Source organism: Falco rusticolus, chromosome 1, assembly GCF_015220075.1.
Source record: "Falco rusticolus isolate bFalRus1 chromosome 1, bFalRus1.pri, whole genome shotgun sequence".
NCBI lineage: Eukaryota > Metazoa > Chordata > Aves > Falconiformes > Falconidae > Falco > Falco rusticolus.
In genome coordinates, this window is record NC_051187.1 from 19322231 (window position 1) to 19348369 (window position 26139).

Below are 26139 nucleotides of genomic sequence, written 5' to 3' on the forward strand. Positions count from 1 at the left end.
CAGGCTGTTGATGTGGTAGGCAGTCAGCTTGTCGTTTGGACAAAATCCAGAGCCGATTAGTTTGGGCGCAGCAGTGTGCTAACACAGGCAGAATGCACCCAGACTGGCTCCTGGCTAGATAGCGTGGATCTCCCCACGCTGCTCTCTGCCGTCCCTGCAGTTCAGCCTGAGCACAGGTCCCCCTCCTTGCCTGTGCTGGCATGCCCACAGTAAACCATAATTTGCACCCAGTGCTGCTTGCCTGTGTCTCGCTTGGTGGCAAACCCTCCCAAAGCAAATAGTGATTTGCTGGTCTGCACTGACTCAGCTATGCTGAAGGCAGGAATTGGAACTAAATCCGGTTCAGTAAAGTCTATAGGTTAAAGAACAGCCTTCCACAGCAGATACCGAGGCACTTGAAAGGAACTTGACTGTGTCCCAGGAAGTGGCGCTGAAGTGAGCAGCGCTGCATTAGGCAAGAGAGCCTACCCAGGAGCCATTAACCTCTCAACATCTGTAGCCCTGTGGTTGTAAGCACTGGGGGTTTTCTTCCCCTGCCTGCAGTTACTAGCTAGCAACTAGGAATTTAAAGGAATCTGGGCTGTCTTTAGGAAGCAAGTACCTACCCTTTGTCTCCTCTCAGGAAGCAAGGTCCTTCATTACAGCCTGTCATGGCAAGGGGCTCACAGATAAGAAGGAAGGACAGGAAACCTGCCGGACTTCACTTCTTTAGCAATTCCAAGTATTTTCCACCGTCTTAGCACTGTGAGTCAGCACTTCTAGAGCCTAGACTTGTTTACAGCAGCAGTCAGTGAGATGGCACTAGGTAGGTGGGATGTGGGGGAGAAACCCTTTGCCCAAGCACAAGTGGGGAAGTTACCGACTGTCTTTCCAAAACAGGACTAATGGGGAGCAGAGGACTGGGTACCCTGAATGGTAACTGCAGTGGAGCCATTTGCAGGGTAAGGAGTGTAAGGGAATCAGAATTTCACAAAGCTGTATATATTGTTTGTCTCAGTTTACTTAAAAAAAAGGACTTTGCAAATATTTGGGATTATCAGTATAGTGGGATAAAGGTAACACTTCCCACCTTAAGTGGTTATGGATTCATTTTGCATTGGCCTGGCCAGACTGGCTGCATGGCAGGAAGACTCCCAAAACTGTACAGGTAACAGACCAAACACTGAGGTTTCTATTCAGAGCCCATACCTGCACCGGAATAAGGAACATGAGCCATGGGATGTCTTGTATCGTTGCATGCAAGGCTTTTGCCTGTGCCTGGCTGGTCAGCCTGGATGGATCTCGTGGTAAAGGGAGGTAACATTGAAAATGGTATAGATTATTTTAGATCTGCAACCTCAGTTCTGCAAAGGTATTTATTTTGAAAATTCTAGTTTCCATAGCAATGTAGTGCTGTTCTCTCTCATGTCTCTCCTATTACTCTAGTCTTAGCAGCCATTAGATAAATTATCAGTGAGGCAAACCTTAGCATTTTTTTATCTTGAGTGATTTTATGTATGTTGGTTCCTTAGTGGATCAGAGCCAGTTAGTCAGGGATTGACTCATATCCTTTCCTGGGGCCAACACGAGGTCTATTGCAGTGTAAAGATGGTAATGAAGAATGAATATTATTGATTTGACTTGGTGTATTCCCTATGCTACTTTCCAATAGAGTGGGGGCCTTATATGTAGAATCCTGGTTCAATTCTAGATGAGCTATTATATTATGTCTTTAGATTTTACTTGTGATTTCACTATAGCTTCATTAGGACATATAGTCTTGTCGATATGTGTAGTAAATAACTTCTTTTCAAAGAGCTGCTGCGTACTGGGTATGCAGCTGCTCTTCTCTGCCCCAGAGGTGACTTCTGGTCACAGCTCCCCTTTCCCATTGCTAACAGAGCCAGCACTCATGGCTTGTTCCTTCTTTTTTGTACATACCAAAGGAAGAATGAAGCAGTTAAGAAAACAAAGCAAGCCCTTCTTTGTTCTTTTTTTGTTTCCTGGTGCATCTTGTCTTCCTGGTCAAGGAACTACTAGTCTTGCCAGAATAGTTATGTAGGTTGGAATGTAAAAATCACAGACTCAACCCTGCAGCAATGATGGCATGCAAAAAGCAAAGATGTAGAGATGATTTATTCTGATGGTGTAGTTTGCCTTTTAAGGAGATGGTTTAGTGAGTTCTTTTGCCTATATGAACTGTATCTCCACCTGGGGAGCTATGCCAGAAGAGCTGCTCTACAACCCCTTTGCTGCGAACAACAGCCTTTGTCCTGTAATTCAGTCCTCATGAGTAGGTGAGCAGTGAAGTAAAGAAACTGTGTGGGAGAACGAGAGTGGCACTGTGGACCAGATTCCAAGATAAGGAGGTAGGGCTAAAGATGAGGTGAGAGTTAGCCTTTGACTGCATTCTGCAGTGTTGTCGCTTAGCTACTGAAATACCTGAATTTTATAAATTGGAGCTTAGATCCTTTAAGTTGAGGATGCAAGAACCCCTCTGCGGAATCTAGATGTTAACTGGCATCTACTGTGTGGTGATCACTGCTTGCCTCACTGGCCATTACTGGTCTCTGGTGCCTTGTGCTTTCCTCCATGTCTACCTAGAGCCATCAACGGTCTTGTTTATATTCAGTTCATGAATTCTTGTGAGTTACTGGTTTTATTATGAGTAAATGCTGCCTCCCACTTCTCTTTGAGCTCTCTAGGTGCTGGATACCTAGCAGAAATAGTCTCTCAAATCCTAAAAGGTAGGAGCTCACTTGTGCCCTGAAGATGATAGATAATAATCCTTCCAAAACCTTTATTTTAGATGTCAAATATTTACTTTTAGCTGAATTATGCCCATTCTTTGAGAATACTAATAATACTTTGCTCTTCACAGTGTTGCATATCAGTGAATGCCATATATATTATATGCAAAGCATTAAAAGGTGGCTGCTTATCTTTCAATTTAACTTTTTTTTCCCCCCTTCATGTTCTTGTGTTCCTATGTTTTGAGATAAGGTGAACAAAAGTTCTCAAACTCCTATCTCTAGGCTATGGGTTCTGTAATACCTTCACTGTGGACTCTTTGATTTACTCCCTCAGAGGTGAATGGTCCCAGTCGTCTTAATTTTCCTTCGGACAAGGACTCTTCTCAATCCCTAATTCTTGTAGTTAACTGCCACTGCCTTGTGTCATATAATGAAACAGCAATCTTAGTAATAACTCAAATAATAACCCTTCCAGATTCATTATTCTGCCAGTGCTGGGCATTGTTAACATTGGAGACCCTGAGTCCAAACACAAGTATTGAAGTCCCTGCATGCAAGATGCAGGCATGCCCCATGCATATTTTAAAAATAATAATTAAAAAATCCCCGTTTCAAAATAGCTGCTTGGTATCCAAAAGGCATGAGAACAAAATGTAAGTGACTAGCGACCTTGTGACTGTTGTGTTGTATAACAAGATAAAAAGTGCTTGGGATTTGTGGATTGAGCTTTTTCTCGTTTGTCTTCCAGAGGTCAAAGTCTGCTGCAAGCAGTGACTGACACAATCCCCCATGTAAGTCGGGCTGGGCTGCCTGTGCGTCAGATCGTAACAGCAGGGCAGTTTTTGCAAGAGCACCTTGGAAGGTGTTTGTGCAGATTTCTCTGTGGTTGTTGTGATGATCCTAGGAAGCAGGAGGAGATCCAGAACTGTTTGAAAGCCCAGAGCCAAGATTCTTTGAAATCCCAGATGAGGAATGATGGGAGATTTGGCTGAAGCCAACCTGCTAGCCCGCCTCCTGTGCTGCTGCTACTATGTGTCCAAGAAGCTGCCTCCAGTTTATGTGATTGCACTCTAGTAAACAATTTTTCATGCAGATATAGGCAGCAGATGTTACCCATGCCTGTGTGAACAATGTGTTTACAACAGGGAACGTTCCTCAGATCTAGTCCTGTTAAACAATGGATGTAGCCACCAGAAAGAAGTCCCACTGGTTACAGCCATTCTGTTACAGCTTGCTCAGAACACTTTGAAGGGTGGTCACACTATCCCTCTTCGGACACTCGAGGGGATTGACTCACAAATATGAGCAAAATAAAATTAGATGGCTTAAGTGGCTGCAACCCCAGCTGTGTCCTCACTGCTCGATTCCCAGAAGGGGTCATCCCTGCAGCAGGGTTGGCTGTAGAAGGCGAGTCGCAAGCGCTGCAGTGACAGCTCCTTCTTAAAGGGTGTTAATACTTGTCCAGCTCCTCTGTGAAACAGTTCAGGAAGCTTAACCAGAATAAAAATGTGCCCTTTTTCATCGAAGAACTGCCTGTCAGTTTAATTTCTCAAATGGGCTCAAAGAAGCACCAGTGCTGCTGTGAGGGCAGGGCAGAGGCAGGCAGGCAGAGGAGAGATTACCTTCCCTTTTGGGAGCAGCTAGCCATTACGTCAGTTTTGCTGCCTCCCAAAACTATGCCCTATGGTTATTTTTGGTGCTGGGCTGCCTTTATTTTCTGGAGAGTGAATGAAGGATTAATTTAGTGTTCTTGTGGCATTTGGAAGTAAAGTTTTCAGGAAAAAGCCCACCTTAATTCAGCATGTGCTGTTAGGTGGAAATGCTTAAATTGTTAGGGATGGGAAAGACAAGCATCCATACTATCCATTCCTACAGTTTAGTTCAGTGTTAAAAAGCAGCCAAAAAAAATGTATTTAAGACCTCTAACCCAAAGTCTACTATTAAGCTGTCTTGAGAGAGAGAAATCTTTCAAGAGACCAGGTTTGTACCTATAAATAATGTACACAGCAGAGTACAAAAATGGAATTGAGGAGAGGCTCCACCTTACCTGAGCATAATTGTGAAGGCTGGTATTGTGAGCTCTGTGAGGACAGCTGCACTGCTGGACAAGCAGAAGGCTGCAAGGTGCACTGTCACCCCGTCCTCCGTCTTGACTAAACTACTTCTGAGATCTGAGTCTTCCTCCCGCATATGAATATCAGCTGGTAAATCCTGACTGCATTGTACTGAAATACGTTAGATTTCAGGGGCCAAATGTGGCAAGGTTTTGAATAGTATGGTTATAAGCATTCTTGGAACGAAACATCTGCTTGAGTGCTTTGTTAGGTTGGATGTGTTAGAATATAGAGAAATTTGCAAGTCTGAACCATTGCTATTAATGAAAACACTGTGGCAAAAAATGTAAATAAATGCCACACGTACTTCGTATAAGAACCTTTCCCAATATCTCTAAATACGGTAATTTTGATGTTTCCTAATCCTGAGTTTCAAACAGCAGACAGACACAAGAAATATTACAAAGCCAGCACTTTTCACAGATTAATTTTATAGTTTCAGTTTTAACTGACCTGAAAATACTCGATGGAAATTAAATACAGTGTCTTAGGGGTTGCCTTTGAAAGGAAATTATTTGTTCTTAGAAAATCACTAGAATAGCTTCTCAGTTGAACTGCATTTTCATATGAACTCAAAACTCATCTTGGGTCAAGACTCTCCAGGAAAACTTTCTCATGATTTCTGTAGCAGTTGATTCATTCCTTGCTGCCTTCATTTTGCAGCTTTAAATGGCAGGTTCTCTGAAAAGCCATCTACTTCAAAGCTTTTATAAAAGAAAGCTTTGAATAAATTACTGAGTAAGAAATTATGCTGGCTGTGCCCAATTTTGTGCCTGGATGTGGGAATACTTGGCACTGGGTGTGGAATTCCGAGGAAAATGACCTCTTTCCTTTGCATGAGACCCTGCTGGCTTGCCAAAGAGCAGTAAGAAGGAAAACTCCTGCGGATAAGGAGGCACAGAAATCTCCCTTTTCCGCAGAGAACGCATCCTGAGCAACTGTTAAACATTAATATGCAGTGTAACTGGTGCAACGTTGTGCTAACGATGGGATTAATAGAGACTGTGGATTCTGAAGACTACATGTCCCAGCATGGCAGGTAGGAGACACCAGGCCACAGCGCTGCATGCTGGAACTTGTAGTACCGCTAAAATTCATCTGCATTAGGCAGGGCGGTGACCCAGCTTGCAGACACGTGTGCAGTTGGCCACCTCACAGTGTGGGATGCTGGCTGTGTTGCTGAAGGGGATGGGCCCCAGGTTCTATTATTATTCAGGATTTTTTTTTAATCTGTTTTTGCAGGCTTTTGATAATACAGTGACATTGTGACACTTCCAAGCAGCAAAAGAGTTGCTTTGTCTTACACAAAGAGACAACCCACTGCCTTCTGTATTTAGATGTCTGGTATATGTGTGTGAAGAGCTGATTTGTCCGTAACTGTTTGCTTTCTTCAGAGTCTTTTGAAGTTTATGTCTTTAAGCCAGTTCCCTATATTAAAAATAAATTCTTCCAAGCCACCAATAAAATGTCAACCATGATTAAAGCCTGACTCCTCATTTTAAGACTTGTCTCCTAAGCAATGTGAGGTCACTCTATGAGTCAGCGTTTGAAAGGACCGTTATTCCTGAGAGCATGGGTAAAGCCCAGAGTTCATAGTTGCTTGCTTAAATTGTTTCACCGCATTTTAAATTGCTTTGCATTGTGCTGAAAGAAACGGAAACTGCAGGGCCAGTTTGGCACGGAACTTGTGATGTTTCAGGCACCTCAAATCTTGAAAAAATCCTTAGTGTTAACATAGAAGTTGGCATTTCTGGCAGGATGATTTTTACCTCCTATGTATTAAAGAGGGGTGGAGCAGCAAACTGTGCTTGAGGCATAAACTTTCAGGTGTGTTCTGTTGAAATAAAACTTGGGAACTGTAAAATCCCTGGGAAAGGGCTTTGTCCTTTGTACAGTGCCCAGCAGAACAGAGCCAAAGTCTCATAGGGCTTTCTGCACACAGGAACTTTATTAATGAATTTTGTTTATTAAAATGCTGCAGGGCATGAAAGCTGCAAGTGCAAGCCCTGAGAAGCAAGGAAATACTATTTTTAAGATCATCTGTGCAGCCTGTTTATTCTTTTTGTGTATGTTAATTCTAACAGTCTTTAATTACATGATCGCATTTTCTTTTGTTGCTCTTCCTCCTCCTTTGCTGTGGTGCACACTGTATTTGGAGGTAATTAATCACACCAGAATAATGAATAGCACAGAGTAGGGCTTGCCTCTGACTCCAGCCTGTATGTGTCAATCCTGTGTCTCTCCATCCCTCTATCTGCCCTTTTCCTACCCCCCTAATTACACTGGGTTCCTCACTGCTCTGCATGCAAACCAACCCCCTTTGTCCCGCTGCTGCTGGGGTGTCCATGGAGACCCCTGGGGTCTGTGCCTTCACCTCGGTAGTGAGGGCGGCAGTGGGGAGGCTGTCAGAGGGGAAGGTCCAGCTGGTCTTTTGGCGGTGGAGCCCACTGGAAGCAGAGGCAGTTCAGGCCATTTAGCTGCGGGACACCCCTCCGAACACGCTGCGGTGAGGATTACCGGGGGCCTGGAACGGTATCCAATCTGTTACAGATTTTGACAAGTTTCAAGTTGTCTCCCACTCTCAGTCTTCCCAACAACCTGACTGTGATATTTTTTTATTACGCATCGGTCCCAATCTCCAGCGCCTCCCTCAGAAGAGGCCAGGAGTGGTAGTTGGAACCCACTTTTCCCCCTCCAGAGGTGGCAGCGGGCTGGGCCGGGGGGGGCCGCCGTGCGCCCCGGGCTGCGCCGCCGCCGGGCGGTCTGCGGGGGGAGCCCCGGAGCAGCTCGTCCCGCCGCCTTCCCGAGGGCGCTGCCGCTGCTCCCCGGTTCTCCGGGACTGCGGCTGGCAGCCCGGCAGCTGGCGGTGTGCCTGCTCCGCGGCCCTGGCCGCAGCCCCTCCGCCACGGCCCTGCGCCGCCCCCCTATCCCCTCCACCCCGCCCGGCTGCGGGGCGTGGGTCCTCCGCTCGCTGACGGTCAAACGGGGCTTTGCTGCAGCCCGGGCCGCCCCCGCCCGGGTGTCCCCGCAGCGAAGCCCCGCTGGGACACACGCCGCTGCCCCGCGGGAGGCGAGGCCGCGGAGCGGGGCAATGGAACACCCCATTCGTGTGGCGGCGGCGGCGCGGGGCCGCCCGCCAGGCTCCGAGGCCTGACTCAGCGGCAAGAGCAGGGCAAGACGGCGGCTCCGGCGCGGCCCCGTTTTCCGCCTCGGCCGCGTTTGCACGGGGAGCGGGGCGAAGCCACCCCCGCCCTCCGGCGGCCCCGTCGCCGGCAGCGCGGCCTCACCTGCCCGCTGCCCCCCGCGGAGCGGGGCGGCCAGGCGGGGCCCGCCCGGGCTGCGCCGCGATGGCCGGGCCAGCTCTCTCCGCACCGCCTCGCCTCGCCTCTCCGCCGGGCGGCCGGGGCGGGGCGGGGGGCGGGCGCGGCGGCGCGGCTCGCTGATTGCAGGGCGGGCGCTGCCAGTCCGCCGCCTCCCCCGCGCCAGCCGCGTCCCAGCGCCGGAGCCGCACGGCCCAGCAGCGAGCGCCCAGCCCGGCCCGGCCCCGCCAGCCGCCCCCCATGGAGGAGCAGCCCCATCACCACCACCACCACCATTACTACTACTACGGCCACCACCACCACCACCGCAGAGCGCCTACCTGCCGCCGCCCGACGGCCGAGCCCAGCCCAAGCCGCCGCTCCGACACGAGCACAAGCACGGCGGCCCGCAGCACCAGGAGGCGCCGAAGCGGAGAGCAGGTCGGGGCGGGCGGCGGGCCGGGGCCTGTGACCTTCGCGGGGCGGCGGCGGGGCCCTCCTCCTCCGCCGCCGCCGCCGCCTCCTCCCCCGGCCCGGCTGGAAGCTTCTCTCCGCCGCGCTGGGGCCGCTTCCTTGTCCGCCATGTTGGGGCCGGCGCGGTTGCGGGAGCCGCGGGGCCCGCCGGCACCGCCGCCGCCCGCCGGGCACGTGGGGCGGCCCAAGGGGCGCTGCCCCCCGGCGGGGCCGCGCCGCGCCGGGGTGGGGAGGAGGGGGCGGCCGGGGGGCGACCCGCCGCTTAAAAATTGATGAGCGTGAAAATCAATGAGTCAGATAAGCGGAGGGGCCCCGGCCCGGCCCGGCCGGCGGGGAGCGAGGAGCGGCGCGGCCTGGCGGGGCCCCGGCGCTGCCCGGGGGGCTGCGGCCGCCTCCTCCCTGCGCGGCCAACGCCCGGCGCCGGGGGGGGCGCAGGAGCGGGCGCGGGGCGGTCTCGGCGGGCCGGCCGGCCGGCCCAGGGGCTGGCGGAGCCGGCGGCGTACCGGCGCGCTGGCCGGGCGGCAGCACCGCAGAGGCGGTGGCCGGGCAGCCCTGGCCGCGGCGGGGGGGCTGCTCCCGGGCGGGCCGGGCCCCCACCTCGCTTCGGGGGGCTCCGCGGTGGCTGGGAGGACCCCGCCGGGGGGCTCGTGTGGTCGCAGAGGGCGAGCGTGGTGGCAAGAGCAGCCGGAATACTATGCAGCTTATATATATATATATATATTTATGTGTGTAATATATATTTTTTTTTTTTTTTTCCTTAAAATGCCCGTGTACATCATGGGGCGGGCGAGGGGCAGGGAGCTGGCACCGGAGCTGGCTCCGGGGGCTGGCCATGGCGGCTCACCTCCGCAGCGGGCAGCGAGCGCCCTGGGTAGGCACATGCTAAAATAAGTTCCCGAGCACAAAATAAGTTGAGTCAGTCATTTTGCTGTACGCAGTGTGCCCAGGGTTTTTAATATGTGCTTACTCTGACACCCCCTCCCCTTGCCAGATATGAAACCATTTGGGGGTTGCTAAATACTCTTCACCTGTTGTTTTGATGTTTATTTTAATTTTTTTTCTTCTTCCTCAATTCCGGTTGCTGCACCTCGGTGTCCAGGCCAGAGCTAGCTGTGCCAATGTTGATTTGGAGAAAACTCTGGCAGCTGAGTTGTGAATACTTGAAAATTGGAACTAGAAACTGCTGACACACTGACTTACTGAAATGGATTTTGTTCTTCATTTTATTCTTTTGCTCCTCATCTGCATTGGTCTTATGACCACTCTTATTGTTTTGTTTCATTAACGAGTAGTGTCAGAAGTCTTGAGTCATACAAGGTCAGCTATAATGCATTGCTTTTTAGAAGGCTTCCTCTGCACGTTATTCTGAAATACTTGATTTTTAGTCCTTGACTCAGCTGGGAATCCCATCCTGTTGCTTTTCTCTGAGATGAAGTATTGATGGTTAATACTCTTAGCAGCATATTTGAAAGTTATAGTGGAAGTTGTGGTGGTTACAGATACTTGCTTGTAGTAAAATCCTTTTTGATCCCTCTCAGCAAACTCAGTTGTGGAATTTCTGTAAAGGTTCCTACAAGGATTCTTGTGTTCCCGACTTGCACAGAACTTGAGCAGTTACATCTGCCAGACATCTGAGGCTCCAGGATATGAGGATAACAATGATTTTTAGTATAGCAGTTAATTTTAACAACATCGGCAACAACAAAAACGTTCTTTTTCAAGCTGGAGCTTTGCCTGCTCTTGTTCTTGGGGGACTCCGTGCGCTGTGCTGACTGCACGCCGTCACGGCTGCAGATGAAGCCTAGGTGGTCAGTTGTTGTGGGAGATGTAAGGCTTTCCACCCTCGGGAAGGAGGACGGATGAGTCCAGAGGAGGAGCGAGGAGGATAGCGCTGTTCCAGGAGGAGCGGGTGCAGTAGGAGGGAGTCCCTCTGCTCGGTCCACCGCTGGAATGTATTTGTGTTGAGCTTGGGTTACAATGTGCTCTTCCCATTTCTCAGTGAGGCTTCTCTTGGGCATTGTAGCCAGGTCCTCGAAAGCAATAGGTCTCTGGCCAGAGATTTTTAAAAAAGAAAAATTTTTAAAAAAGGAAGGTGAGTTGATTCAGTCTGGACTATCATGGGCTTCCAGCTCCACTTGAATTGCACTCTCAAGATTCACTCCAGAACCGTAAGGCCTAGAAATGAACTTAAGAAGCAAAAAGGAAAGCTGAGTGTACAGCATAATCTCACGGTTTGATGAGTTGGAGCCCTCAGCAAGTATGTTATTTCTTGGGTGTTAAGCTAGTAGCAGGTCTCCCAGGGACTCTGAAATACCAGAATTTCTCAGTGGGTAGGAAACTTGTTGCTGGTAGTGGTGGAAGGGTTTCTTCTCAGTTTTATCACCTTCTCAATGCTAAAGAGCACATGTAGGGCAGTGTTGGTTTCTGTCTAAAAATGAAGTGAGGAGATGCGGTCACCCTACCTTCCCTCCACCTTCCAGCTGTACTTACCCATGTCCTTTTGGAAAGCTGCTTTTTTTTTCCTTTTTTTCCCCCCCTTTTACTAGACTTTACTAGAGATGACGTTTGGGAGGGGGTGGGGAGAAGGGGTGCTGGTGTTTCAGGTCTGGGAGCTTGATGGAGATGATAGGAGTTGGCCCTTGTTCACAGTATAGATTCTGAACCTCAACAAATCCTGTAGCAAAGGCAGCAGATCCCTCTGTCTTGAAGCATCCTGGGAATTAATTTTTTTTTTCCTCTATGTGACCTGGAAATAGTAGCTGATGAAATAGCTCTTCAGCTTGCCAGTGATCTTCAGTGCAGTATATTTTCTTCACGTAATATCTGTATATTCTTTTGCTTTGTTTTGTTATCCTGACTGTCTGCTTTTCTTGCTGTGCTTTCCAGCAAATAAGCATATGCTTTTGTACATCAGAGACTAGATGTTTTCCTATTTTAAAATGTCTGCTTGAGGAAACTGGACATGTTAGGGCTGATTACAGCTTTCTGCAATCGGAAGTTTAGCATTTCACATTCTAACTCTTGCCTTTTGTTGGTTTTGGCTTTCTTCTAGGCTACGGAGAGCTAAATGGTAATGCAGGAGAAAGAGAAGCATCATTAAAGGGCCTGTGCTCTGATGAAACCGCCACCCCAGGATCCAGGGTACCCAATGGCAGCCAGCAGCTTGTAGACACTAACGTGACCCCAAAGCAGACTGTGAAGGCCAGTGCTTTGGGGAAAGCTGGAATCAAAACCAAGAACTTCATTCAGAAAAATAGCATGGACAAAAAGAATGAGAAGTCCTATGAAAATAAACTTAGAGAAAGCCAGTCCTCAGACAAGCCAGAGGGAGTGTCTATCCCAAACGGTGTGGTCACCAGTAATTCTAGCTATATCACAAATGGCTACGTAGGCAAAGGGGCCGATAATGATGGTAGCGGCTCCGAGAGTGGATATACTACGCCTAAAAAACGGAAAGGCAGGCGCAACAGTGCCAAGGGTTGTGAGAACTTGAATCTAGTACAGGACAAAATAATGCAACAGGAGGTCACTGCACCAACCTTAAAACAGGAACTTGAGAGTTTCAAACCTGATTATAGTGAACAAAAAGGGAACCGAATTGAAAATACTAAGCCTGTCTGGAAATACGAGGCTGGGACTGGTGGAGCAGGCCGGGGAAAGCCTGGGCTTGGGGATGTACAGCGAAAAAACTCTGATGCCAAACCTGGGATTAGCAGCAAGAAGTTTGATGACCGGCCCAAAGGCAAGCACGCATCATCGGCTACATCTAAAGAGGATTCATGGACCTTATTTAAACCACCCCCAGTTTTTCCAGTGGACAATAGCAGTGCTAAAATTGTTCCCAAAATAAGTTATGCAAGTAAAGTTAAAGAAAACCTCAACAAAGCAGCTCAAACCCCATCCACGTCGTCTTCGTCATCTTCGTCATCTGCCGGGGAAACTCAGGCCCAAACATCAAGTCGACTATCCCAAGTCCCCATGTCTGCTATGAAATCTGTTACTTCTGCGAGCTTCTCGAATGGGCCAATTCTAGCAGGGACTGATGGAAGTGTGTATGCTCCAGGGACCCAGCCACTGCTCTCAACTGCTGCTAGTACTGTACCATCAGCCTCCTCTGAGTCAGTACCCCAGGACATGAGTACAACTTCAACAGCCCTCGAACAAAAGAAATCTAGCCTTTTTATCTACCCTTCAAATATGCAAACTGTGCTTGTGGGTACAGCGCAAGTTGATTTCCCATCGCAGACGAATCAGCAGAACCTGGGAGATATCTTCCAGAATCAGTGGGGCTTGTCTTTCATAAACGAGCCCAGCGCTGGACCCGAAACTGTTGTGGGGAAATCTGCGGATAATCAGTTAACGGAAGTGACATTTCAAGGGGAATATCCTGCCACTTTGGTTTCACAGTGTGCTGAAATCATTCCCTCAGGAACTGAACAACCTGTGTTTCCTAAGGCTTATGAGCTGGATAAACGGACTAGCCCTCAAATTCTTAGTGCTATTCTTAAGCCTGGGACTGCTGTTGAGGGTGGTGTCTTAGCTTTGGAGTCGCATCACACAGGTGACCTACAAAAGGCAGACACCAGTAGCCAAGGTGCTTTAGTGTTTCTTTCAAAAGACTATGAAATAGAGAATCCTCTGGCCTCTCCTACGAACAATTTGCTAGCCTCCGCCAAAGAACAGAGGTACCAGAGAGGCCTAGAAAGGAAAGATAGCTGGGGTTCTTTTGACCTGAGGGCTGCTATTATATATCACACTAAAGGTAATGGCTTAACTTGCTGCCTAAGGGCAGTCTCTTCTCTTTTTTTTTTATTTTTTTTATTTTACTGTTTTTTAAGTGAAATATTCTAACATGATATATTCCTTACAGCGATTCGGGGTGTTTTAAAAATAAGCTCCTTGCTTGCATATCTCTAATGGCAATAATGGTTTGGGAAAGTTATTCAAAAGGTTGTTTAATTAATGTCAAGAGGTATTTGTTTCCCTATTCCTGTGGACAAGCGTAAGTGATGTTGATAGGGATGATACTTAACTGGTGTGTTTTACATTTTAATTCCTATGGAATGAGCAGGTCCTTCTAGGCTTCTCAGATTTAAATGTGTAGGTTCATCTGCTCTGTTCCAGCTTTACCAGGTGATATTCTGTCCCTGAAAAGGCTTCATGGTCTGTACTCACACCTCTGCCACCAAAGTGTTGCAGCTTTTCCCTTGGGCAGATCAGGGCCTGAAATCATGACTTTGAAGGAGGAAAAAAATTATTCCTACAGCTTTTCATGGTGTGATTTATCTTAGTTTTTTAAGCAAACCACACATACATGCTTTTCCCCTGCCCTTACTGAGTATGATGGGCAACAGCAAGACAAGTCTTTGCTTATCAACTCTTCTGTAAGCTGCAGATTGAATTCTCTCATTGCCTTTGTAGGCCAAATCTTTCAGGTGATTTTATTGCTTCATGGAGTCCTTTGTAGTCCAGCTCCGTTTTTTTTCCTGATTTTTTGAGACTGAAATGACTCAGACATGATACGACACTGTAACTGGGAATGAAGAGAGGGAGGCCTGTGGGATGGCTTGCTTACACTTTAGCCTCAGCTCCAGAAGCTCTGAGGTCTTGCAGCAGTTCTTGGCTTTTGGTCCTGGCTCAGTGTGAACAGGAGCCTGGTTGCGTGTTCCCTTTTGGCACGGTTACTTACCTACCGTTGACGAACGCAGGGGCAGTTCCTTCTTTATTGGTGTGTGTCCGCACACCTTCCCTCTCACTGGCATCCCCCTACCCTGAAGGGAAAATGTAATCATCCATTTCTTGTTTACTATTCCACATACATATGTGGATAATGTCTTTGCTCCCCTCTGCAGAGTGGTTGGCATTGCTGTGGTTTGAGCCACCACAAGTTCTTAAATTAGCTGTTCACAAACTCTTGTGTATAGCATACAGAAACTTAGATGCCATCCTTTAGTATAGTAAGGCCAGTCATTTAAAAATAATAACTCCAGGTATTTTCTTCCAGGTCACCTCTCTCACAATGTTACGTTTTAAGCTCTAGTGTTCTCGAGAACAGCGTTCATCAATTGATTTTACCTGGCTCTTCTACCTTCCATCCAGTCTATCCCAGTATTAAAAAGAGCTTTCAGTTCTCATTTCTTGTGTCTGCCTGCAGCCTCTCAATCCCAGTTTCCCATCAGAAAATGGGGTACCAGAAGGCATAGCATGGTGTAGAAGGGAAGTCCTAGGCAGTCCTTTCTTAAGTTTGCAGTTCTGGTCTCTTTGGTTTTGTCAGCCTGAACTTGCTTGCAGAAAAGCAACTCTGTACAGCCACAGCAAGACTCATCAGCACGCTCTTTCTCACTAGCTGTGTGAAAGACAGACCAGAGTAAAACAATAGTAACAACAGGAAAATAAAGAACACTCCCTTCCCATGTCCTCTTAAGGAGGTGTTAACTTCAGAGTCTGGCTGTGTTTAGTTGTCTAAACACAGGGGTTAATGCCATTCAATGGCAAGAACAGACACCTAAAGCACTCCTTAAAATACCGTTTTCTGCTCATTTGCTCTTGCTTTGAGCATGCAGAGCAAGCACCCTTGTGATGCCCTGGGGAAGCAGTTCCTGCCCCATGCTCCTCTGTGCCCATTTTTTTTGGGCTGTATCTGTGCCAGCTTCAAAGTGTTACTTGGGGTAAAACATGATGGATGTTTCTGATCGGTGTGTTGTCATTAATGCAGTGATAAGGGTGCTCCAAGCAGCTTCAGCATGTCTTTCTCCTACTTAGTCTTCAGATGCTATTGCTGATTTACAAAGCAGATCAGTCCAGGTCTTAGTACATCTTCTGTGATAATATTGGGTGTTGCTTTTCTGTCTGTGTCAGTCTGTTGCGATGAGTTGGGTTAAGGGGTTTTGGAAGGAATGGTGCCACCTTCTGCCCTGTGCCTGCCCCTCTTCATGGCCGTGATCCTGCAGCCAGACCCTGCGGGTGATCTCCTGTGCCACAGTGTCCTACAAAATGGCTCGGAAACGGAGCTGCCAGGGTGTGTTTGCAAGACAGCGGTGCGGTGGTTAATTCCCACACCATTCTCTCCGTTTATCTTGGGCTGTTTTCCTGAGGTCCTACTCCTAGCCAACCAATTCCTCTGCAATCGGAAAGGAACAATTTCACTTGCTTATTTTCCACAAGCCGCCTTCCCTTCTTCCCTGCTGAGCCTGTGGGTTTGCCTGGGCCGCTGTCAGGGTGTCCCAGGCAGTTGGATTCTCAGGTTGTTTCGTTTTGATTTCAAAAGGAGGGTGAACTTCTCCCTCTTCAGATTGATCTGTTTGCTTTTGAGCAAAGTCTCGATAGTTTGATCTTCCAATCTGCCCTGCCTCTGGGGTTATGGACCACAAAGAAAAACGGTTTGCGGGGCAAGGACAGGGGTGAGCATGGAGCACTGTTGGGGTCCTGGTGTGTTCCTATCCTGTGCAGTAGTAGTTGAGTGCAAGCAGCTCATGGTGCAAGGATGAATCCCTGGATGTCGCAGTGAGAAGTGGGCTCTAGCATGAGTGGTTGGAGTGCTTCGACCTGTCTGTCACAAGCTTTTTGGTTTTGCACTGTTTGTGTCTGCAGCTGTGATCAGATTATGTGCATCCTCATCTTGGATTGTAAATAGGCTATGGGAAAGCCTCCAGCTTACTCGGTAGCTTTGTTCCAGTAAACCAGGCTTGCCTGTGCGCTGTTTGCCCAGTGACTGCAAGGGGCATTACAGATTGTAATTGCTTCACAGCTTCCCTGGGAAAGGATAGATGGAGGAGGTAACACACAGGGCAGGCAGGCTCTGGTGCGGTAATCCTGTTGGAACCATCACAGCACAGTGGCTGCTGACAAGGCTGTGCTGAGGTGTAAGGCTGGGTGGCTGCAGAGCAGAGCGAGGGCCTCGTGGAGGAAGCTGTGCTTGTCTGAGTGTGCCCAGATAGCTTTTTCCCCAGAAGTCAGGGCACTGGGAATGTGCTGGCAAGGCTGAGGTGCCCTCCTGTTCTCTCTAATGCATTTCATGCTTGTTTCCTCTGTGCCTCTGCCCATGCCTTGCCTTTTTGTTTTCCTTTTTAAAAGGCAGAAAGTCTCCTTTGATCACCTGATCTGCTTGACTGTAAAACACGATTCTTCAATGTGGCAGCCTTCGCTGACAGTGCATGCCACTCGGTGTTTGTGATGGTGCCTTAACACACACGGGTGACATACCTGATTTAGCAAGGTAGATCTGATTTAGTTGAGCACTGGTGGGCCTACTGCATGTGTGGCTGGAGACAGCGACGGCAGCTTAGTCTGGGAGACTGGATGGACCATGAAGGAGTGATGCTCTTGCTTGGGAACATTGTCCCTATCTAGGTTAGAACTGAACCTGTGCCTCAGTGTGGCATTGCCAAAGTCCTCATCCATTTGAGGTAAAACTGGTCCCTGCAGATCTTTTGGTCCTTCGGGAGAGGAGGCTGGGGGTATCTCATCTTTCCTTCTGTTGAAATCAGTATTTTCTTACTGCTTTATGTCCTCCTTTTAAAGACAGCTGGATCATAGAATTGCTTAGGTTGGAAAAGACCTTTGAGATCAAGTCCAACCATTAACTCCAGCATGGCCAAGCCCACCACTGATGCGTGTCCCTAACCACCACATCTGCACAGCTTTTTAAATACCTCCCAGAATGGTGACTCCACCACCACCTCCTCAGGCAGCCTTTTCCAGTGCTTGACAACTGCTTTCAGTGAAGAAATTTTTCCTAATATCCAATCTAAACTTCCACTGGCACAACTTGAAGCTGTTTCCTCTTTTCCTATAGCTTCTTATTTGGAAAAAGACACCGACCCCCGCCTCACTACAGCCCCCTTTCAGGTAGTTATAGAGAGTGAGGAGGTCCCCCTGAGCCTCCTTTTCTCCAGGCTGAAGATCCCAGTTCCCTCATGAAATGTTTTATATCAAAATAATTGTCAGCACTTTGCAGAATTTTGCAGTGTTGGGGCAGTTGCAGTCTTCCAGGCCGGGCTGGCTGCTGCCAGGCCCTGTATGGCAAGCTTTGTGATGGGAAGCCAGTAGTTTGCTTGTCCTTTGCTAAAAAGTGAATAATCGAGGTCTCCAGTTCAGCTGCACAACAGCAAAGAGCATATAGGTGGAGGAGAAGAAACTGCAGGGTTTCCCTCTTTCTGTCTTGCCCCCGAGTTTCTGCCTGTGTCTCTGCTTTGTTCCTTCTACAGCATCTCGGTTGCACCAGCATCTCTGCTCGTGGAAGAAGCAGAAGAGCAGCATGGAAAATAGAGCAAGTCAGCGTGGGCCAGCCGGGAGTGGCATTTGACGGAATGGTGAACTGGGTCAGAAGAAATAGCAGAGCTGTGAATTCAGCAATTTTCATCCTTTACATCAGGAGAAGAGAGGGAAAAAAAAAAAAAAAAAGGCGCCTTGGTTTCCCATCCCCCTGTTGGGAAGGGGTTAGATCTCAGACTGTTGCTTAGGGCCTTGTGGGGCCTGAGCTGTGGGGAAAAGGCTGATATAAATCTCCTTCAAGTCTGTGCTTTTTGCCAGTTGTCAGGATGAGTACAGTGTATTTGGTACAGCAATGATCTCCACAGCATTGAATTTTTAGTCTTTGCTTCGTTTCTGGGGCAGTCCTTTACCTTAATCATTGTGTCCTGCAGATGGAAAATCAGATGAGGAAGGTCCCTCTTTGTTACTTTTTTAGCGCTTCGTTTTAGGGACAATTGCCAGTTTATATTGTTACATTTATGAGAACCGAGAACTAGTACCGTGGTGTTGTGCCGACACTTCTGTTTGCAGGGGCAGCCTTTCTAGGAAGGAAAGTGTGTGTAAAGTGCCTGTCTTAACAAGTGATCACAGAAAGACTTCTTTCCCCTCCAACATCGTGTACCGTCCTGCTATAAAGTTTATTGACTATGCGGAATCTCGGCGCAATTCACCAGCGTGCTGGGGTCTGTTCCTAACATCAAAGCCTTCCTTCACCAACCCTTTGTTTGGGTGATAGTCCCCAGGAAAAATGGTTCTCCCCCTGGAGCTCTTGAGGTGGATGTGGCTGGGGCTGTCTGCCAAGTTTCCTCACCAACCGTGAGCCAGAGGGCTGTGGAGAGGGCCGGCTAATGTAAAAGATCCTGGGAAGCGTGAGGTTGGAAGGGGCACGGGAGGTGACCTAATTCTGCCCCTGGCTCGGAGCAGTGCTGGCATTGACACGGGGTTGTGCAGGGTTTGCTGATGGCATTTCGTCTAGCTGGGTTGGAGTCCGCTGAGAAGAAAGCATGCCATTTCCCCGGCCACGTGCCCTGTTTTGGGAATGGTGGCCCCTGTCTGTTGGTCATATTGATCACCTTCCGCTTTGGAAAGCGGCAGTACTAGGATTTGGGCCAGTGTCGGAGAGCTGGCCCCACGCTCGTGGTGAGGGTGCCCCTTTTCCCATCCAGGGGTGGGCGATAGTAGGGAGTCCTGCGCAGACTCTCCCTGGAAGCTTTATTTCCGAGAAAGCGGGCTCGAGAAAAGAGCTTGACCCAAGGAAGGAGGGCTGGAAGCAGGCGTGGGGCCTCTAACATGACCGGCTCATGGTGGGTGCCTTGTCCTCCACCCTGCGTCCCTGTGCTTAATGCTCTGGTTAGCTGGAGCCGGGTGCTGCGCAGCGGTGGCTCTGCTGAGCTGCCTGTCCACCGCGTCAGTCACTGAGGTCCATCCAACTACTGCGACAGTGGTCATGGCACTTGTCATAGCACCTTGTGACAGTTGTAGGTGACCACAGCCTGTAACCAATCCAGAACCAGGAGGAAAACTTCCTCTAATGTATTACCAAGTAAAGGAAAATAATCATAAAATTCCATCTGAAGTTTGAAGGAAACCTTTTTTTTTTTCCTAATTTGTATTGCAGTTAGCCCAAGACATTTTTTTTTTTTTCCTTCCCCTCTGTGAAGTTGTTTCAGTTGGGTAATGTGCTTAACCCATGCTCTCCTGGATCCGTGTGCAGTGCTGCTGGTCAGGTACAGGGGAGGTCCTTGCACTTGTTCTGATGGCAGACGATAAACAGGAACAGTCGATAGCACATCCAGTTTGCTGATGGCCTTGGTTTTGTAGCTTTGTCAGACTGAGCATCTGCCAGCTAACGCATCCAGGTGCTTGGGATTTACAGGACACTTTATACCACCCTCTCTTCTACGTTGTCTTCCAAAGGAGGAGGATGAAGCCCAAAAAGGTTACGGAGTTTGGGTATTGGTTTGTTAGGTTTTTAAAAACAGAATTTTGACAACTTCCAAGGTTTTTTGGTGTGGTTTGGATAGTATCTCACTGTCTGCCTTGTTGTCAGGTTCCTCTTAACACAAACAGTTCACGTTCTTGTAGTGTCCAGTGAAGTTAGGACCAAATAGAAGCACAAAAGAAAGCATGGTCTTTTGCATGGAGATACAGTAGCAGGCAGCGCTTTGGCCTCTACCTTGTATTTGATGCTCAAATGTTGCTCTCGTGTGGAGGAACCAACAACCTGAGAGTAGCTTTCTGTCCCCTGCCTTTGGGGAAAACTGTTAAAATAGATGATGTTCTTTAACTGTTAGGAAATTATGCATCTGACTTCATTGAATGGAAAATTAGCTCTGCTGGAGGTAATTTTAGTAGCTGGTTCGTTTTACTTCTGGGGAATCGGCATCTGACGGATGAGGGAGGTGGTCCCTTGCTAGGTTGCTTATATCCCTGGGGGTTTTACAGGCTGGTTACTGTTGCCAAAGCACTTAGGGTTTCCCTGATGAAAGTGCAGAGTATTGCTGCTGTTATCGTGATGCAAAAATAACAGACCTCGTAAAATTTTCAGGGCCTTCCTTACAAAAGACTTAATTGTGCAGAGAGGGTTGGCAATATTTATTTGCATGCAATTTCCTGCCCCAGGGAGCTTGAGATTGTGGCAGACAAAGGACAGATGAAGGGTTGGAGAAGGGACGTGAACATGCAGGCGATTGATCGAGGTGACGCTTGGCACACATCATGCTGAGGCCACGAGTTCTGTAGCGTTTCTTCTTCTTCCTTTCCCATGCTGGTTCGTTTACTTATTGCCTTGTTTTGTGCTTTACTGCACGTACCATGTAGCTTAATAATGTGTTCCGTTCTCCGTCCTAGCCCTACCAAGGTCTTGTCACCCTCCTTTCTGGCAGAAGGGAGACTTTAAAGATTGTTCTTGCAGGTTGTGTTCCTACTAAGTGCTCCTTTTCTGCAAGTTCGTCTCTTTAACTTGGTCACAGGGTACAGTTAGTGTCTTTGTAAAAAATTCCAACTTGACAGTGGTTAAATGTAGTTATTTTGCATAGGTCTCTGAAGATGTGACTTAACTGGGGAGGTGTTTTAAAGGGAAGAGCCTTCTGTTTCTGGATGTGAATGAAAAGAGCATTTGACTTCGCTGTTATTTCTTAGGTAAACAAAAGCATAATGCTCTTTCAGCCAGAACTGGGGAGCGTTTGTTTGTCTTTAGCCCACAAGTGTGTTGTGGAGGTAAATTGGGGAAGAACTGCAAGCCAGGCAGGCAGCTGGGTATCTCGAGCGTCGCACCTTGTTCTCGATGACACTTGGCAGCAGTTTAGCGGTGATGGTAGCAGAGTAATCTTTGCATGGTGTGTTTCAGCAGATGCATGCTGTGAACCATGAGAAACTCACTTTGTCCAGCAGTTCTGATTTCACACGCGTTAAACATCAACTCGTAAAAAATCATCTCTCCAGGCTACATGTTGAGGCTGTAATGTGCGAAGCAGCATTGGAGTCAGACTACTAAAGCCTGAAGTTAAGATTGTGATTTGTAGGAGAGGAGAGATGGCCATGATATTTCTGATGCTCAGTTTGGCCCTCTGACCCTTAAGACCACGTTACAGCCATATCTCTGCCTTTTGTTGCTGGATCCCTCACATCAAATTCGTGCAGTCTTGGTGGGCTGGGTTGGGGCTGCGCTGCTGGGCTGGATGGGGTTGGCTTTGTCTGAAAGCCTCAGCACAACTGCAGCAGCGTCATGCCACACTCGGAAAGTTAAAAGCATATTGGGAGTTGTCTCTGATAGCAGCATCAATCTGCATAATAACAATGGTCCTTCTCATTTTGCTTCCACAGAAATGGAAATCTGTTTGGAATTTGCAGAAGCAAGGTAAGGATGTTGAAAGAATAATAAAACCAAATTGCTTGGTTGAGATGGGCGATGGGTGTGGATTATTTTGGTGTCTGGGAGTGCCTGTGTTTAGTTCTTCAGTGCCTGCTGTTTGTAGTCTGACTTTACCTGGGTTTTGGATTGCTAAAATACAGGACAGTAAGCTTTACCTTAATGGGTGGGGTGTTCAGAGAGAAGCAGAGTCTCTAAAGAGCAATAAAAACAGTGTCAAGCTAGATTGAATGAGTCTTCCCTGTGTGTATACAAAATGGCTTTCTATTTCTGGTGTTGAGTGTCACACCCAAGAAAAACTTTTAAATTCTGGTGTATCTCACACGTCACCTGTGAAGGCGTTCTGTGTTAGCTTGTGGGAAGAGTGGTGCTTTGAGACTCGGGTGCTGCTGCCCGGGGTTGCAAAGCACTGATCCTGCTCTGCTGGAGTTGGCCAGGCTCCCGAGTGCATCTGCAGGAGGTGGTATCGCTGGGGTCCTAAGGAAAAGTCTGGTGACGGCTAATTACTTCTCAGATCTCTTGGGAATGTCTTCAGCCACGGGTCCTGAAGGCAGCTTGTCGAAAACTTAGGATTTTGCTTTCTTTCCAGATCCCAAAAGGATAATCACTTATGATGAAGCCATGGATCGCCCGGATCAATGAAGGTAGCAAGACGAGACTGCCTGTTATAACCTTTCTGCAGCATTTGTGCTGTTCATGGGGGACAAAAGGCTTTTATGCTCCTTCTAAATCTTCAGTGCAGCAGAGGAACCATAACTAGAATCACAGGATAATATATACAAATATATATATAGTTATTTAAAATGGCAACTGAAGTAATTAGACTTCTTAAGGAATCTGGAAAATTTATTTCAACGAGACTACACACGTGATGATTAAATCTCCGGTACTGAATAGATTTTGTCGTTTTTTTCGTTTTGTTTTTGTTTAAAGAGTGAATGCAAGTGATTAACGAATACAGACTCGATTTACAAGCCCGGTTCTAAAGTTCCTGCTGTCATCTACATGGGCAGCAGCAACCCACTGGAGAGGCATTTCCACTTGACAAGGTTTCTGTTTCTTGTTCTGTGACTGTAGTGACACACTAATCACAGGGAAATCAGGATGATTCACTATCCTTCATCTCCCCTTTCCCTTCCACCCGCCCCCTATTTGTTGGGTTTTTTTTTTTCTCTGTTTTGTTTTCCATTGAATGCTGGAGAAACGCCTTGAAGTTTGCAGAGTTTCTTTTATTTTTTTTCCAGAGAAGTATAATCCGCATGTTTTGTCAGGAGTAAAGCAGCAATCCTATGCTGGGGATATTGTCTTAAAGCATCGTTCTTCTGGGGGAAAGATGGTTATACTGCAGTTCTAGGATGCATGGTGAAGTCACACAGTTGACCTGGCTCCGGTTACACATTGGACTATTGCAACTGAAGAGTTATTTTGTTTTAAGAGACAACATGCAAAAATAAGCAATCTGTTTAGGCATTTAATATGGAAAATAATCAACAACAAAAAAAACACTGTTCCCACAGTTTAATGCCATTGCATTACTGGGAGGGGAAAAAAAAAAAAAAAAGGCAAAACAACTTCTGCTTTCAACTGTAGGTGCTTCATATTTGCTCTGTCTGTCTCCTAACACTAAATGTGCCGGATTTTTTTCCCATTTTCATTGGAAAACTGAAGAGGAATTGAGTTCTGCTAATTCTCCACCCTTCTTGAATTATTTTTTTCTCTTAAAAAAAAAAAGAAGAAAAAAAATTTAAAAAAAGAAAAAAAAAAAAAGAAAAAATGGGAATTTGAATCCTTTTCAATTTGTCCATAGAACGCCAATGGCTGGGCTTCCCGCACCTGCCCGTTGGAAATGCTCTTTTATATTTTAATGCACTCTGTGTATTTCCGGGCTCTGCTTCTAACTATCTCTTAATAAAAATATATTTTATTACAAAAATGGAGGACTTAGGAATGAAAATAATAATTTAAAAATTAAAAAAAAAAATCCCAAGGAAAGGAAAGCTTGCTAGCAGTGGTAGAGAAGGCTGAGCAGACTGCAGGCTCCAGCTGTGTAACCCGCTCTGTCCCATTGCAGCTTGTGTAGCGTGTCCAAATCGTCTTGGGGTTGGGTAGTTTTTCTGGGTTTTTATAAAAGTTAGAAAGTTCACAGGGTCCAGTGCAAGAGTGAGCAACGAATAAAGCAAAAATGGGTTTCCTGACATGCCCAATGCTCATTGTGGGTGTTTGTGGCCAAATACTGGTTCAGGTATGTCTGGGTATCAAGGTCAGCAGTGGTTGGTGTGTCCTAAAATTAGACTGGACCCTATGGGGCATTACAGGAAGCAGATAAGCCCAAAACTGTTGCCTACCCCTTGTGCTTAGATTTATCCACTTTTCTTTCTTTCTTTCTTTTTTTTTTTTTGTTAACTAGGAGTATGTAGCATGCATTTTTTAATTTTTTTATTCTTTTAATGAGATTGTTCCTAAATGAGACACTTAAGTTCAGGGTGGGACAATGAAACTTAATTCTGTACCTTTTGTAAGATTGCTAGCTTTCTGTCACGCTTAGTTTTAGAAGTTTGACTATGGATTGCCTACTCCATTTTATGTATAAAATACTATATAGTATAATACTGTAGTGTAATACTATATAGTAAATCATGTATTGTATCAGTCCAGGTTCAGAAATGTGTGGTTGGCCAGTCACAAATAGTTCTGTTTCACCTATAAACTGTACCACCTTTACAGGTGTGTGTAACTTCAGATGTATAACATGTTACAGATGTGTCCGACATCTAGTCCTCTGACGTTCCTATTTTTAATTCTGTTGAGTCTCCCAACTGCTTGCCAAAAGTTGGAATCACCTCTGGCTCTGCTGTGGAAGAGCTGGGGCGTTCCTGAGCTTTAAAGTGTTGAACAAACTGGACAGTGGGACGGGGAAAATTAAGGTGGAAGAAATGTGCTTTTTTGGGGGGTTTTGTTATTATTTCCAAAAAGTTGAAGGCTAATAGCAAAGTTTCCAGTTTGTTTTTACTGGCTTTAAGGCTCTGCTGTGTATTTATTTGCCTTGTGTAGTCACTTGTCGCCTTAAGGGCTGGGTTCCATTAAAAAAAAAAAAAAAAAAAAAAATACAAAAAAGAAAAAAAAAGAAAAAAAAAAAAAAAAACCAAACCATGTTTTGCGTACCTGGGGTCTGTGCTGTCCTGGTACCTCTGCCCCCAGATGTGCTGTCAGGCGCGGCGATGCGGAAGCTGAGCAGCATAACCTGTGCTGAATCTGACCCTGCGCGTTAGAAAGATCCAAGTCTTGCTGAATATTTGAGGATGCTCCTCTTGGCCTAGTCCAATCTGTCTTCTAAATAGCGAAAGAAGTGCTGAAAGAAACACGGTTCAGGCGATGGGTTGGGTTGGGTTTTTTTTCCCCCCAGTGTTTGTCCCTGCTGCTTTGCCTGGCTGTGCCTGGCCCGTGCTGGCGGGACCCATCCAAACACCCTCTGCAGCTTCTCTGCTGTATTTCTGCCCATCCTCTGTTCAAATGTCTGTCTGTCTCCATGAGCTCCACCGTGTGTGCTCAGCACTAAGCAGTTAGGAAATCCCCTCTGAGCTCCTGTAGCTCTGGCTTGCTGGCATTTCTGGGATAGACTATTGCCTAGAGCCAGGCAGGACCGTGGAAGAAACTTCCTCGTGCTGTCGTGTAACTCACCCTGTTGCTGTCTGCAGTCCTCCCGAAGTCCTCACACAATTCTTTACTGAGCACTTATTAAAAATATCTTAAGATTTAATCTGTTTTCTGATTATTTTTGTGTAAACTTCTAAAAAAAAAAAAAAGAGAAAAAAAAAAACCTGAAATTGAGCTGTGACTAATTTAGCACATTTAAATAATTCTAAGGTGTTACTGATAAGTCTCATGTTTTGTTTTTGTTTGACTCAGAGTATTAGTACTGTAGCATAAACCAAATACAGCCCGGGAAGGGGTGCAGCAGCCTTTTCTCCCGGGTCTGCACCCAAGGGTGTCTGCGTGCGAGGGGGTGAGGAACTGGCGGTGCGTGTGCGAGCATCTTATTTGCGTAAGGAGAGTGAGCGTGTATTTATTTGTGCCATTGTTTTCATTACACTGAGTAAGTTTTAAAACAAAAACCCTTAAATACATGTAGTATTGGAAAGTGGCACCAAGGGTAAGATCACGACCTATTTTTTTATTAGCTATGAAGATATTAATTCAGGTTAAGGCTTCTCTCCCATTTCTGTTCCCGTTGTGGGTCCGATGAGTCCCTTTCCTCCGGTTCTCTTGCCAGGCTGTTTATTGGAGTAAGGATTTCTGCACGGGCAGGGGCTGTCTCCTTTCTTCTCTGGTCTTTCCCCACTGCTGCTCCTCTGCCGGCGGGTCCTGTCGGTGTCTCTTGTACAGGGTCTGGTGTAACA

The 26139-nt window shown here is 47.1% G+C and overlaps 1 protein-coding gene and 1 long non-coding RNA gene across 2 annotated transcripts; one reads left to right on the forward strand and one right to left on the reverse strand.

Moving 5' to 3' along the window:
• Positions 1-2943: 2943 nt before the first annotated feature.
• On the reverse strand, positions 2944-8545 carry LOC119141259. Its single transcript, XR_005101882.1, has 2 exons — positions 8487-8545; positions 2944-7387 (listed from the first exon to the last, which is right to left on the reverse strand). It is a non-coding gene; the product is annotated as an uncharacterized LOC119141259 (long non-coding RNA).
• On the forward strand, positions 8392-25499 carry NUFIP2 (nuclear FMR1 interacting protein 2). The gene is given in 5 exon segments (XM_037373343.1): positions 8392-8470; positions 8473-8586; positions 11672-13381; positions 21698-21730; positions 22332-25499. Coding segments are annotated over 5 exon segments (1974 nt in total). The 5' UTR covers positions 8392-8406; the 3' UTR covers positions 22385-25499.
• The last annotated feature ends 640 nt before the right edge of the window (positions 25500-26139 follow it).